The sequence below is a fragment of the Carassius gibelio genome, chromosome B21, assembly GCF_023724105.1.
Source record: "Carassius gibelio isolate Cgi1373 ecotype wild population from Czech Republic chromosome B21, carGib1.2-hapl.c, whole genome shotgun sequence".
In the NCBI taxonomy this organism is placed as follows: Eukaryota; Metazoa; Chordata; class Actinopteri; order Cypriniformes; family Cyprinidae; genus Carassius; species Carassius gibelio.
The window spans coordinates 19,076,791-19,093,113 of NC_068416.1; the positions used below are offsets into that span (position 1 = coordinate 19,076,791).

A 16,323-nucleotide genomic window follows, 5' to 3' on the forward strand; every position below is an offset into this window, starting at 1 on the left:
ATTAGTTACAAAACGCATGCAAAACTGTCTGGCAAAAAAATGGTCTGGCGTGAAGTATTTTCAAATCGCAAGTTGGTGCACAAATAAGATTTTAGGTGTTGTCAAGGTCTTTTAGGTCCCTGGACATCATGTGCTTTCACTGCATGGAAAATAGCAGTGTAAACATTAATTAAAACATCTGAGGGTTAAATATTCATTGACAAAATATTTATATATTTATCTGTTTTTGGGTCACCTATTCCTTTAATAAATAAAACTGTAGAAATTCAGTGAATTGTCAATGAGAGTGAGAGTCTAGACCTGCTCATCAAGTTCATCTTCATATATATATATATATATATATATATATATATATATATATATATATATATATATATATATATAAATAAAGGGTTCTAGGGCTTGTGTCGACATACATTTAAAGGAAAGGAAAGAGGATCACTAAAGGAGCATAAGAGAATCATGTGCGGTTCACCGTGACACTTACCTGCATGTATCTGATCTGCAGCATTAAGGAGGCAAAGCAGTAAATGTAAGCAGAGCAAGTGAACTTGCGCACAGCCGAGGGAAAATGACAGGAAAACAATCCATCTATATCCTCTCTCACACACGCACCAGTGAGCGTTGTCCGTATGGTGTCTCACTCACCATAGGCTGTCTAACCTCCACCTTGATGATGTCCTCGTAGATGTCGTCCCCGTCATCCTCGCAGGGGACGCAGTCATATATGTCATCCTCTCCCACATCATGCTCACTGTGCAAGTAAAAGAAAAACATTTTCTGTTACTACTACTTTTACTGTATTTTGATCAAATAAATTAGTAAAGTACCAGGTCTGCAGTCATCTTTATGTCATAATTTGATGCAAAACACTGAATTCTGAAATACCTGGAACATAGTCAGCATCATCATATACAGTGTGTGGCCCTGATTAGCTTGTGTATGTGTTTATCACACATTAAAAGAGCCCTGAAACCACAGCGCTGCCATTCATCACTGCACACTCTGCCGTTGTTCTCTCAGGGGAGAAAAGGAACTGCCGAAATAAAGCAGTTTGCCATCACAGAAGGTGTCCTGGTCCCAGCTGTGTCTCACAGCAACAAACAAATCAGTCATCCATCCCTCCCTAAGAGAAGACCTCATTCTCTCTAACACACACACTCTCACACACCAGACAGCTTGCAACCAGACAGCAACAAGTTCCTTCCTCACTTCTGCTGATGTGTCTAATTGCAGACTAAAACACGTGTGGAAAGCTAATTCGGCTCGAATCAAACGCCTGCCAGGAGATTAGTTCTCTGCCTCATCGGCTCATGGAGAACAGACATACTGTACAAACGCATCCCTCCATCCTTCTTTCAGCCCTCCCTTCCTAAACAAGTGATGATAGACTAACATTTGCTGTATATTTGCATATATATCTAGCAGATAACAAAGAAGTGTGCCATAGAAATCCTAATTAGCATTTAACAACATGCGTGTGTGTGCTAGGATACTCTGGAAAGCCATGTTCCCACTTTAAAGCTTTTTAATTAGCCAGTAAGATCATTATGCTTTTATATACCATGGATTTGCTATTATGTAACACGTTTATTTCATTGCAAATATAGATTAATACTGAGGAAATATTTTGCTAAGGGAACAACAAAGATAAGAAATTACTGGTCCACATCCTGCTGGCTTTATGGGGTTTGTGTGATTTGATTTGCTGCAGCAATCCCTTGCCAAACAATTTATTTCCAACAAACTGAAAGTTAATGTGGTAAATTTGTTTCACAGAGCACAACATTTCCCTGCTGGAAAAAAACCCAAGCCAAACCTGGTTTGCTGATCTTTTGGTTGGTTTTAGAGGGATTTAGGGAATTTTTCAGGTGGTCGTGCATCTTTTAAACCAGGTAAAACTAGATAAAAACCACCAGCTTAAACCTGCTATAACTAGCACACCAGGTTGGTCAATGTGGTCAATTGGTCAATTGTGTAGTTGGTAGACTACACAAATATCTAAGCCATCACCATGTTATATCCAGTTATATCCAAAACTGTTTTACTGAATCAATGGAATTTGAAACGAGAGTGGCATAGATGGATGGAAGCCAGCCAGAGTGGGACGCCAATAGTTGGAGGATAGTCGTTCTGGCAAGAGCTGCTGGGTGTTATTCCATCTGTGTGACCTTCTATACCTGCACATCTAGAACAGCTGCCTGAAATATAAATTAGTGAAAACAGCTGCACAATTTTACATGGAACTTCATCATCTTCAGTCTCTCACATTGGCGTTCAGAACAAATAATACTCAAGAGTATAACTGTTTAATGTTTTATTTATTTGAGTGACTGAAATTCTTTGGTTCGTGCCTGTGGCTGCTGAATAAGAGCAAATCCACTGCTACCTTCTGTGAACAATGTGTGGATTCAGGAATTCTTTGATATTAGATCTCCTGGGGCATTGTGGGTAATTTGATGTATCGTTAGAAGGTCTTATTAGAGAGTTTGTTTATACTGTACAAAGACTGCTGTGTATTTCTTTACACCTTAAATTGCTTTTCAGAATAAGAGTAAAATTAATTGATGTGCTATTCTATATAAATTAAATATTAATCATTTGTAACAAAAGCAAAGTAATATAATATAACTACTGTAATTCCTGTAAAGCCACTAGAAGCTTCTGGGGAAAACTGTTCTGTCAATCATTACAAAAAAGGGTGAAAAGCTCAATGTTTATTGAACTGTTTTTCATTAAAACTGTGTTTTACAGTGGGACCGGTACATGGATATGACTACCTTCACTTTAAAAAAATCTTTTGAGAGAACTGTGAAATTACAGAATTCAAAATAATTACCTTTTTGAACATGATTTAAATGGTGTTCCTTTTTCAAAATGACAAAACATGACATGCATGTTTGAACAGTAGGTAGAGACGGACAAGCTAATAAAAAGAAAGGTGTTGGCCTCAATCTAACATTCAGCACTGTGTCCACACGGAGAAGGGATTGTTTGAAGTATTAATTGAGGTTGTACAGTTCACCCTGAAGGACGGATGGCTTGCTGTCCTCCCTCATTAGCTGAGTTGATTTTCCCCACTCGCAGAGCTGCTTTCTGTCACAGCACAGTGGACTAAAGGAAAAAACACAATGTCCCTCTGAATCACACTAGTCCCAAACTGCAAAGGAACTGAGGCTAAAAGAATTCTGAAGGCTCTATCGTGTGACCTCAAATCCCGGAGGACAGGCATTAGCTGCATTATGTGCAGAGATAGACGCAGAGATAACAGGGGTTCTGTGCGTATCGTGTTGGATGAAAGAAGACAGACTGTCAAAAAAAGTGGTTATTTTTCCTCATTATTGTTTAAATATGTGTGGCAAAAATAGGTTGTCCATTTCTGCATGCAATGACATGACCCCACTAGGTATTAATATGTAAAAATTTTTAACTTTTTCGGCCATAATCAGCATGAGCACATGGAAAGATCACAAAATGCTTCTTTATATAAGAATTCACAAAACTAAAGATCAGCTCTGCTGTCAAATGAATGTTATTAAGGCTGATCCAACTTGTGGTTCTGGTGGGTGGGCATTATAAAGTACATATACATCTATGAGTGCCAATGGAAAACTCCTGACTGGTTTATGATTCAATATGGTGCAAGTAGTCATAATCTGTATATTGAAAGTGTGGAAAGATTCTTTCTCAGACAGCTCCATTTGGGACACAACCAAGAATTAATTGAAATTACAAATATTTTGTGGTTTCATGCTGTCTAAACCATCAGGACCACAGAGGTTGCTCCGAGACCACTCACAAGTGCTGATTTCACTTGTGTAACAGCATTCTTGACTGTTTCCTTCGCTTAGCCAACCACAAACCCAGAAAGGGAAAACCATGTTTAGAGCAGAGCAAAGGATCCATCCAAAACTCATTGTAGTATGTCAATAAAAGTTAACTTCACCGCACACTGTCATACTAGAACTGATCCCAGTTACCCGGGATGAGGTAATGAGAGGGAAGATAAGGGGAACAGTTCACAACACTGGCAGAACCCGCTACATATGGAATCAGGGCATGGCAAGAAAAGAGGACCACATGCTGTTTCTGCATGACTGGCACACTGACCCTGTGTACTAGAAGAGGCCAACATGGTGTAAACATCTGTACATATGTTATCAGACAGGCAGCATTTTGCATATCTCTCAAAGATGTGACCTCGAGTCTCAAAGCCTCTCTCTGAATACAACAAACTGCAGTTCTGGGCAAAAAAATACCCCATTAGTCTAAATTGGGACTTGAATCAAATACAAAGATGATAAACAAAATAAAAAGAAACTAAATGCGTTTGCATTTTTTTTTTTTGGGGGGGGGGGGGGGGGGATAAGTATATTATTTCTTGAATGTACATATATACTTAAACTGCTTTCCTACTTAAATTATATACATATCTGTGAAAAAAAAATCAAGCCATGTGGGCTAAAACTACTTGGTTAAGATGTTCTGTACATTATTTGAGGATTCTACTGAATGTTTGTCAAATTTCCAAACACATCCATCATCTTGCCTGAATAGTTGTTGAGTTCAGTTCAGTCTGAGGTGCCAGGAGAGACAGGTGCCAATGGCAGTCGTTTGTCCCTCCTGGAAGCTCAGAGTGCTTTAGCCTTAGGCTCCATTACCCACAATGCCTCAGGTGAGAATGTAACATAGCAGCAACCAGTTAGGATGAATTAAATCATTGCTGACATGATGTACATCCGGACATATGATTACTATTTGATGGAGAAAGGGACACAGTCTGCTTGCTAAAATGGAACAATTTCATGCTTTGTCAGTTTTTGGATGAACACATTTAATATAGTGCAAAGAGACGATGATGCTGGGAAATCTAATAGCGCTGGATTGGATGTGAACTCGCAGATTACTCACAGATAATAAATCAGAATTAACCACTCTGCCATATTTATACCACTGAATTACCAACAGCAGTCAGTTCGGATGAGTGCATACCTGAATACACAGCACTCAAGACCACAGTCCCTGGTTTAACACCTATTAACATGTCAAAATGAAAAAAACAGTGGTGTGTGGGGAAAAAAATGCAATAGTTTGTGATGGAGCTCCCCTTTTGAACACACTGGCCAATGTTGGAAAATTTACAGGCTAGAGAAAGCAAGAAAGAAAAAAAAACTTGCATTTATATTTTTAAAAAGTTATTAAATATATTTAATTCATAAACTTCTATGTAATGTTTCAGATGATCATACAGAGTCTGTCAATCCCTTATGCTTACATTAAATGGGAAGAAATAAAGGATAAATAAAAACTAAAAATACAGCTTTCTGAAACTTTCAGTTTGGAAAAAATTAGATGTGACCAAGGACCTTCGGAAAGTCTGACATACTAAACTGACTGCAGTGGTGTAATGTAACGAAATAATAAAACTTCGTTACAGTACTTAAGTATTCTTTTGGGAGTATCTGGACTTCACTTGAGTTTTTATATTTCAGCTAACTTTTACTTTAACCCCACTACATTTCCTAATTAAAATGTTAACTTTTACTCCAATACATCTCCCTGAAGCATATTCTTTACTTATTACAAAATAGTCAGAAGAACACAGACTATAGGAAAGCAGGTTTGATGAATCAGTAGTCTGGCACTTGCAAGTAAGACTCCTAAAAACACCTTTGTTCACGTGCAAACAAGTGCACGCACAACCGTGGATGATTCATTTTTCAGATACAGCACCGTCTGTGATAATATGATAAGTAAGTGCTGTTGTGAATTTTAATGATGTGAGATCTGACATTATCAAGTAGTTTATATCACAAAATCACACACAGAGTACACAGGCGTTTATTTATTAGTCTATTACACTCAAAATTCCAGGCATTCTAAATTGTAGATGTCCAAAATGATTCTGTATGCTTTTTATATTTAAAGGGTTAGTTCACCCAAAAATATAAATTATGTCATTAATAACTCACCCTCATGTCGTTCCAAACACGTAAGACCTCTGTTCATCTTCGGAACACAGTTTAAGATATTTTAGATTTAGTCTGAGAGCTCTCAGTCCCTCCATTGAAGCTGTGTGTACGGTATACTCTCCATGTCCAGAAAGGTAAGAAAAACATCATCAAAGTAGTCCATGTGACATCAGAGGGTAAATTTCATTTAAAGCTCTCAGGCCAAATTTAAAATATCTTAAACTGTGTTCCGAAGATGAACGGAGGTCTTATGGGTTTGGAACGACATGAGGGTGTTATTAATGACATAATTTTCATTTTTGGGTTAACTAACCCTTTAAGTAATTTAAGTTATAGTTAATTTAATCTATATCACGCAAAGAGTACCGTTTTTCTACAGATAGCATGAACACATTTAATAATCATTTTATTCAAGTTCACTACACTACAAGCAAAGGTGACTTCCATTATAGACATAATATTGCTTATTTATATTTGCTCAATTTTGCCAACGAAAATATTTCCAAAGACCACATAACACTGTTTTGCATCTCTGAGCTATAGACTGTGTTAACTTATTGAACGAATCAGCTTTTTGAACGAATCGGTTGAAAAAAATGATGCAGTGATTCATTCATTAGCACAGTCAAATGCTTTTTTCCTGAATGAATCAACCATTTGAATAAATCGGTTGAATCTCAATGACTCACTCATTAAATCACTTGCTGCCACCAACTGTCGCTTTTAATTTCACATTTCTATTTTTCAGTATTCAACATTTTATGTTAAAACAAAACAATTTATGCATCTTTTTTTATAACAATTTTATATGCATTTATTTGTTTTTTTTTCCATTTTGCATTTACTTGTACTTTTACTTTAAATATTTAAGTGTGTTTAAGATTTAAAAAATACTTTTTGTACTTAAGTACAATAAATATCACATACTTTAAGACTTTTAATCAAGTAATATTCTAAATGGTGACTTCAACTTCTATCAGAGTAATTTTCTGGTAAGATATGTGTACTTTTACTTGAGTATGCCTTTCAGGTAATTTATTCACCACTGACAGTCAGTACTTTCATCCCTCACAGTCACATAAATCTCATAAAGTTTAAATCTGCAGGCTGTAAGCAGTATGAGTGAATGCTGTCTGTCTTTTAATGTTCTTTTGAAGAGGAGTGTCCCCAAGTAAGCCCGACCAAAGAGCTTCTTCAACACCATTAACCTTTCACAAAAGCGCCTTGATTAGCACTTTCTACCCTTTATCTCCTGAAGTGAACCACGCTCTTTACTCCAATAACCGAAAGATACAACACTATTATTGAGTACAATCAGCAGTCTTCACATTCGCACTGCATTTAGCCCCATTTACGGCACAATGTTGAAAAACATCTCCAATCTAATAGACACGGGGCTTATGTGAATAAACCTACTGAGGTTCAGTAGCACTGCAGCACACCCTTTCATGCACATTTCCATTAAACCTGACAATGATATCAAGTCCAATTAAAAGTGCTCCGAGCAGCCTGATGAAAGTGCTTGTTAAACTGTGTCCTAGCGCATCATATTGGGGACCTTTCCATTAATCAGACGGCAACATTGTGGTGGAATTGAACCATATTTACGGCTTTAAAAGGTCATGGGTCCACATGAATGGGTAGTTTCATTAATTCGCTCAAATTCACTGTTCCATCATCTGAGGTGCAGTGAGTGCTTGAGCGTTGAGTGTGGGTTTAACCTCTATTAGATTAGGCACTAAAATGTGTTTCAATATGAATCTGCATGTAAAGAGGGGTCAGATGACAAAGAGATATCAAGAACATCGAAAGAGGTCAGCAATCACTTCAGGCTATATCAGGCAGCGTCTAAAGTCGATACGGATCAGTGCAAGAGGCCGTCGACAGCGGAAATGGCAAAGGTCCACATACAGTATGGCCTCACATATACCAGGACTCAACAGTAAAGGTGGCTCTAAGTTCTGTGGCCAGGGAGAACGTTTTGGGTCAGTTAACAGAACAAATGTTACATTTGTTTATAATGTTTTTATGCTTTGCAAGGATGCAAAGCATAAAAACATTATAAACAAATGTAACATTTGTTCTGTTAACTGACCCAAAACTTTTAGTGATGAATAAAAAATTGCTGTTTTATGAATTCTGGTATGTTAACAGTAAATATATCAATAAAGTGAAGGTATATAGCTAGCTTGTCTTGGAAGAATTAGTTGGAATGGCCTTTTTTTCATAATTCATTTGACACAATTAGAAAAGTAGCAGTAAGAGATGGAGTAAGAGTCTGGTCAATACAGTATTTCATACTGTTGTGTACCTGGGATTATGCTCCTCCAGTAAAAAATAAAATAATAATGAAAACATAAAAGACATTTGTTTACAGATTTCCAGTGCTTTTAATTGGTAAATGAATGAACAAAAATTATAAATAGTTTTTATAACAAAAATGTTGACTATTTGGGATCCGCTGAATAAAATACTTCTTAAAAGGTATTAAATGTACATTTTATGCAAAGAGAAGATAACTATATATTAGGGCTGGGACAACGCGTCGAGGTCATCGATGACGTTGATGCAAAAAATACGTCGACGCAAAATATGCGTTTGCAAAACGTTTACCTTATGTGCGCTGAATATACACGATGGCCGGATCAACATTCTGTCCAACGTTATATAACCAATCCAGGGGTAATTCTGCATTGATCTATTCTTTTTTTGGCGGCTGTCAAAGTCTTATTTGATCGGTGAGTGATGTAGAATAGAATGACTGCTGCACCTGACAGGGCGCGTACGAGAGAGAGCCCCGGCTGCGCGCGCACTCACAGTCTTCAAACAACACGAGCGCTTCTTGCTCTCTCTCTCCCTTGTGCATATTAATCAAAATCATTAAACACGATAGAAAAAGGGCGAAACACCAAAGTTACATGCACACTCGCGCACTCACAGTCTTCAAACTACACGAGCGCTGTCTTGCTCTCTCTCTCTCTCTTGTGCATATTAACCAAAATCATTAGACACTATAGAAAAAGGGCAGAACGCCAAAGTTTCACGTGGAGCATTCAGAGATTTTTTTTTCTCCATGACAGGCTGCTGGCTCCCACTGTTAATTTTTATTTATTTATTTTTTGGAAAAGCACTCTCTGTATTAGCTTAAAGCCCTCAAGTTTACATTGGTTGCTGTATTCTTTCAATTGCTCTAAACAAGTATTTTGGGTGACCTTTTTTATTGAATGCTAGACATCAAGTTGTTGTTATTTTCATCTGAAAGAAGAACTTTTTTAAGCTAGGCCCTATGTGTTCAGTAAGCTTGTTTAGGTAAGCTATGTGTTTTCAAGGCTTCAAGGTTTTATTGAATGCTATCTCTATACAAGTGCAAAGTAATGCATTCTTAGTCAGTCTTTTATTTTGTAATTTTAAGAGCAATAAACATATATTGCAATGTTAAGGAATTCATGTTTTTTTCATTCAGATATGTAAATCAACATGTATAAATTGTTAGTAGTCAATTAATGGGGAGATAATCAAAATCGATTCGGTTTGAAAAATTAATCGCTAGATTAATCATTTAAAAAATAATCGTTTATCCCAGCCCTACTACATATATATATATATATATATATATATATATATATATATATATATATATATATATATATATATATATATATATATATATATATATATATATATATATATATCTAGGGCTAGGTACCGAACTTCGATACCTTTAAGGTATCGAACGAAAAACTTCGATACTATGAGTATTGAAAAATTATTTATCTTTCGGTGCCAAATTTCGGTTCCAAAAACCAAGCGGCCGTGTTTTTTTTTTTTTTTTGCCAAGCGGCTGTGTCTGTGTGAGCTTGTAGCATACGTGCATGTAAGGACCTAGATTCGCCGTGAATGGCTGTCGACCACCACGTGACTTGACGGGGAGGATTTTTGAAGATACTCGTAGTCACACAACACAAGTGTAGTTGTTTTTTCTCAAAACGTTTCCGTTTTACAGTATCAAAAGGTCTAAAGTGTGGCTACACTTTATAAAAGTGCAACATATGCGATAAGAGTGCAACATATGCACTCTTAGCAAAGTGCAACATATGCGATAAGAGTATTGCAACCAAAGCCGGCTTGCCCTCCCTCCCTGTTTAGTTTGGTCTACTCCATTACGTATCTTGAAACACGCCCCCATCACGTTGTCTAAAAAACAGAGAGAGAGACAGATTTATCCGGTACAGCGAATTTCTCTAAGCAGCAGGCCACTGTATACGTTCACTTAAAACATAACCGACTGTGTTTACGAGAATACTTGCAGAGACAATTATTTTGATATAATTGTGTGTATGTGTTCACTCAGAAGCTACGAAACGCGAAAGATGAATTCATTATCTGTACGCGCATTGTCTGAAATGCTTTGAATGAGTGAGTGCAAGCTCAACGCGCGCGAATTGTTTAAAACGCTTGAATCAGCAATATTTAGAAACGAATGCAAACGATCAGCTACGATCCGTTTCACCCCTTCAAGCGAGTGAACAACGGGAATCAAGTTAGGAATTTTACATCACTATTCACGATAGCCCATCAGACTGGAAAACACAACAGCCTCGGGACGTGGGGCTAGAGATTTTGCGAGCCCTGCACCTCAGATCTATCCAGTTTGTGAAATACTGGTTTCCACACTGGTTTCGTTAAACAAAATAAATAATTCTTTTAAAAGATTGACTCAAAAGAATCATCGGTTCACTAACGGATCATGAACTTGCCAAAGATTATCTATTATTGAACATCTCGAATGAATAAAGACTTCAAGTTCATCTGTAAAGCACATAAAGCTATCGTTTGAGTTTATAAACTTCATGCATGATTTGTATGGACCTGATAACTGAATGCAAAGTGTGAGTTCTAGAATAATGTTTGTGTCTTGATGAGCATGTATAGCTCACTAGGAGTCGCTAAATGAACAGCTGTTGTTCTTTTTTTTTTTTTTTTTTTACGGAGGATCAGTTGCCATATTGGTTAAAATCCCCAAACTGTTTACTTAAATATTAAATTAATAAATTAAATCAAAACAGGAGCGTTTGCGTTATGATGTGGTGGGCTTCTGTGGGCCATAAAGTCCAGGGCCACTTTTTGGTCCCAGTCTGCCCCTGAATGGCGCACTCCTATCCAAAAAGCACAACCAGTTGTATTAATAATGTTATCCTGAGTGTGAAGTGTTACCAGAAATTGTTTTAATTAAGGTGAAAAATAAAAGTTTTGTGTTTCATGTATTTGTGTTGATGTTGAAATGGATTTTAAAACATATGGTATCGAAAAAAGTATCGTTAGGAACCAGTATCGAAACTGAGGTATCGAAATTGGCACCGGATCGAAAGATTTATATATATATATATATATATATATATATATATATATATATATATATATATATGTATATATCATAAAAAAGAACTACTGTACAAAAGAAAATGGCATAAAATGCAAAATAATACTGATTTGCTGCAGTTTGCAGCAATATTGTAGAATAAATCTAAAAAAAACTATATACATGTATAAACATATATATGTTTGACAGTCATTAAAAACAAATCAATCAATGTTTTTCTGTGGTCATGTACATGTAGTCTTGTTGTTGTTGTTTTTTTCAGTATTAAAGCCCTGGCCTAGGGTCATGGTGCAGACATTACTGTTATCCTTAAAGTGTTTTCTTATCTTTTTGCATTACTTCATGTTTCTTTGTTGCTCTCACATGTAGCATAAAGCTGTTCTGTTAATCCCTTCTGTTTACAGAAGGATACACTGAAGCAAAACCTCTAGTCCAGATCCTAGGTTCAAATCCAGCCTGATCCTGCCCCCCCTCAATGTCATGTCTCTTTGTAATGCCCAATAAAAATCTTTCAACAAAACAAGTTTGTGACAATAAGGTGTTGACCACGAGGACAGATCACACTTTTTATTTGCACTAATTGTCTTCCATCACTTTATAATGGCTCAAAACAAGAAGCACAGGGGCTATGTTTCTTTGGGCTGCTATTTAATGGAGACTGTTGAGGTCTGACATAAACTCATCTCCATTTACAGCTCCACAGAAGTTTGTAACAGGCCTTGTGAGAGGTTTAATGTCTGCAGTCTGCACTAACACGCTTGTGTCACGCCGTCCTCCTCTGATAAATGACACCTATCCACCCAGCTGCCTAATTATTCACAATTAATCAGCGAGGAATCAGGCCTGTCACCACTGTCACAACCCCCAGCCTCATTCTCCCTCACTCCTCTTAACGCCCACACTGTCATCCTGCCACGCTCCAAGCATGGCATGCCATAGCCTTGGTAACTGGAAGAGCTTTTACTGCCTGCCTATTTGTACCAGGGTTACTGGACCAGTCAGAAACTGGGAGGGAGGGGTGCAGATGTGACTAATAAATCATGTAATTCCATTCCAGTTGCATTCAGTTAGTTAACTAATAAATGCTGCACTCCATAAATACTGAACATGGAATTCTACCACATCCTAGTCACCTAAAATAACCACTGGAACAGCCTTCTGGGCAAATTCAGTGACTTCATAATTTGACGATGGCATGACTCTAATGCTTAGAGGTAGGAAGCGCGAAATTTGAACTTGAGTATAGCTACTTCTGACATGGCATTGTCATATTATAAAGTATAGTCTTAAAATCTAATTAATTCCAAGGATTATACTGATATACCAATGGAAATACTTCCCAGAAATCACAAAAAACAATCGTAATGCATATCTAGAGATCACAAACTAATGCTGCTGGTTCATGCCAATCACAGCTGACAAAAATATAAAATACTATATGACAATGGCACATACCGTATTTTTCGGACCATAAGTCCCACCTAAGTATAAGTCGCATCAGTCAAAAAATACGTCATGACGAGGAAAAAAACATTTATAAGTCGCACTGGAATATAAGTCGCATTTATTTAGAACCAAGAACCAAGAGAAAACATTACCGTCTACAGCCGCGAGAGGGCGCTCTATACTGCTCTCACAGAAGTATTTCTGTTCACCTTGGTGAATTTTCATCATCTGCCCACCCTCTTTTTTGTGGCGTCCCTCAAGGGTCAGTATTGGGCCCTATGTTGTTTTCTTGGTATATGCTGCCCTTGGGGTATATTTTTAGAAAGCACAATATCACTTTTCACTGTTATGCAGATGATGTACAGATTTATTTGCCTGTCAATACTAATAACAAAGCTTCATTTCTTTCATTACTGAATTGCCTGAAAGATTTAAAAATATGGTTGGATCAGAACTTTCTTTGTCTTAATGAAAATAATACTGAGATTGTTGTGTTTGGTCGTCCTGGGGATTTAAGTGCTTGTGTAGATGCACTTGGTAATTTAGGGTTATATGTTCGTCCATTTACCAAGAATCTCGGTGTGATTTTTGACAGTGCTTTTAAATTTGAAAAACAGATTAGTTCTGTTGTAAAAGCCAGTTTCTTTCAACTAAGACTGTTAGCTAAAGTCAAGCCCTACCTGCCACGTAAGGAGTTTGAAAGTGTAATTCATGCTTTTATAACATCTAGACTAGACTACTTTAACTCCTTATATGTTGGTCTGGATAAGTCATCTCTTCAACGCTTACAGTTAGTCCAAAATGCAGCAGCTCGGCTTTTGACTGGGACTAAAAAGTATGAGCACATTAGCCCTGTCCTAGCTTCACTACACTGGCTTCCTGTCCGCTTCAGGATTGATTTCAAGATTTTATTGTTTGTTTTTAAGATTTTAAATGGGTTGGCACCTGCGTATTTATCAGAGCTTTTAAATGTCCATGCCCCCTTTAAAGCATTGAAGTCATCCAGTCAGGTGCTCCTCAGTGTTCCAAGAACTAAGTTAAAAAATAAAGGTGACCGGGCTTTTTCAGTGGTGGCACCTAATTTGTGGAATAGTTTACCTGTACAAATAAGAACTGCTCATTCTGTTCGAATTTTTAAGTCATTTCTTAAGACACACTTGTAATCCTTGGCTTTTATATCAAGCTGAGCTGTGACATTGGTATGTTTTTACTGTATTTGTTTTATTTGTATGTGACTCTCTAGTTTTCTTTTCTAGACATTGTTAAGCACTTTGGTCAACCATGGTTGTTTTTAAATGTGCTATATAAATAAACTGAACTGAACTGCTCAGTGTAGACTACAGGAGCACTGAGCAGCATAGAGCGCCCTCTCGCAGTGATAGACGGTAAAGTTTTCTCTTGGTTCATTTCTCTTGGTTCATGTCAAATTAATTTTGATAAGTAAGTCGCACCTGACTAGAAGTCGCAGAACCAGCCAAACTATGAAAAAAAGTGTGACTTATAGTCCGGAAAAAACGGTATGTGTGACCTTAGGAGAATACATTTTAAAAAGGTGTGGTCTCATTTATAGTTTCTTGGTGAAATTTTGTAGTAATTTCAATAGAAATTAAAGAGTACAGTTTTGCAAAAAAATTCCCCACGCAGATATTGCTCATTCACATTGGCAACAAATTTGCTGTGCTGACCAACAGAAAGCTTCTTGGTTTGAAAGTGACATCTTACCTCTCTAGATTACTGATAATAAACAATTAATCTTTTTTGTCCACAAAATTTCATTGAAATGTGACCACACCTTCAGGAACCTTAATAGCCAGTGAACTGAAAATACACAGTGAAGAGTAAAAATGAGAGACTATTTATTCATTACCATTATATTCTGTTTCTATGATTTAAAACACTTACTCTGCCAGCTCCTCCAAGCTCCGGTACACATCATCTTCATTCAACGCTGTGTCCTCTGATGGAAAGGGCCTGGGGAGAGAGAGAGAGAGAGAAGAGATGAGAAAGAGAGCATTAGCCACCGCACACAGAGAAAGGAAAGAATACAGCACAATTGACTGCTATAACATCCATAATTCAACAGGTGGGTTTATTCATGAGCCTTCCACCTCCTCTGTGATTGACGTTTGTAACAATATGACAGATGTTTCAAAGACATTTATCTGATTTCTGACAGAATACAGCAGGCACAGTGAAAAGGCGGTGGCAGGACTGAATGACAGAGGCTATTGCAGTTTGACAGAGACACCTAAACGCAAACACTTCAGCCTTTTTCTTAATAACTATGGGTTAGACTCTAGACTCCTCAGAGAGCCGACCCACTGGGGTTTTAAAAAAGGGGCTCAAGAACATTCACCGGCCAATTAGAAAGCTGCAAATGGAGGACCGATCAATTATTCGATTAATGGCATGGCTCTTCCTCCAGAGATCTCATCAAATCACTTAATCTCACATATTATGAGGGGCAAAAGGTGCTGTGCGGCATGCAGAAAACATGAGGCATGGAAAATAAAGTGATTTTGAGGCAAGCCTTGTCACTTTCACTTTAGTGTGTATAAGGTATGCCTCAAAGTCACTACAATTTAATAGGCGTGATTCACACCTTTGAATAATGCAGAGTTTCCACCCAACACAAAACATCACGGCTTTATGGAGCTATTCACATCATGACTGGAAAGAGCCAATTCTTAACTTAGCTGCTGTTGTGTGAAATGAAATGAGCTATATATGCTTTTAATACGCTACATTCGTCAGGCCGTAAATGGCACGACACAGGCTTTTATGCGGCTTCACTTCCATAAAAATGCATTTCCTACTATGGCTGATTATTAGAGATTAAAATAAACCAGAATCCCAAGCATCCTCCAAACAACTATCCAGAATAGTCTAGCAACCAACCCATCAATGCAGCGTTACGAACGACAGTCCATCACAGATCGGATTTCATTTATCACGTGAGGAGAGTGAGTGGAGCTGACTGACAAGAAGAGTGAGGTGAGAAAGACAAGATGCTGGCAGATGATTTACAAAATTTACTAAATTATTCTCATCTTGCTTTGTATGTCATTGTTTTGTCACCAATATGCAATGGCATTATCACAAGGATTAAGATATTTCTCTTTGTGAATATAAACCATTCAAGAAAAATGTGAACCTTTCTCTCAGTTCACAAGTAGGCAAAAGTGATATGTGGATGTATTTTTTGTTCATTTACGAGTTTAAAGCCGTACGCATGTTTTCCATGTAAATGAATGTGTGACTGATGTTTGTTATGTATTCGTCCTGTTTATTTAGTTCTACGGTGTCGTTGTTGATGTCCCTGTCCATGAGTAAATTAAACAGCTATAAAAAGGAACGTCAGCTTTCTCGTTGTGACTAATGGAGGCAAACCGTGAATATACTGAACTGTGTTCAAGCAGAAATATGTTATAGTGATCAGTATGGCGAGAGCACACATTCATTTGAGCATCAATAATAACAGACACACGCTCACTTAATGTTGCTCCTGTATGTCTCTGTAATCGT

The 16,323-nt window shown here is 37.3% G+C and overlaps 2 protein-coding genes across 6 annotated transcripts in view; one reads left to right on the plus strand and one right to left on the minus strand.

Annotated features, from left to right (window-relative positions):
• dnai1.2 (dynein, axonemal, intermediate chain 1, paralog 2) overlaps window positions 1-16,323 on the plus strand; it is a 230,406-nt gene that overhangs the window by 56,342 nt on the left and 157,741 nt on the right. The gene's annotated exons all lie outside the window — the stretch shown is intronic.
• vav2 (vav 2 guanine nucleotide exchange factor) overlaps window positions 1-16,323 on the minus strand; it is a 178,092-nt gene that overhangs the window by 37,088 nt on the left and 124,681 nt on the right. For all 5 annotated transcript variants that reach the window (XM_052588370.1, XM_052588372.1, XM_052588371.1 and 2 more), the window contains 2 exons: window positions 14,701-14,769; window positions 649-754 (listed from right to left, as the gene is read on the minus strand). In XM_052588370.1, coding sequence (XP_052444330.1) covers window positions 649-754; window positions 14,701-14,769 — 175 coding nt within the window. The remainder of the gene's footprint in view (window positions 1-648; window positions 755-14,700; window positions 14,770-16,323) is intronic.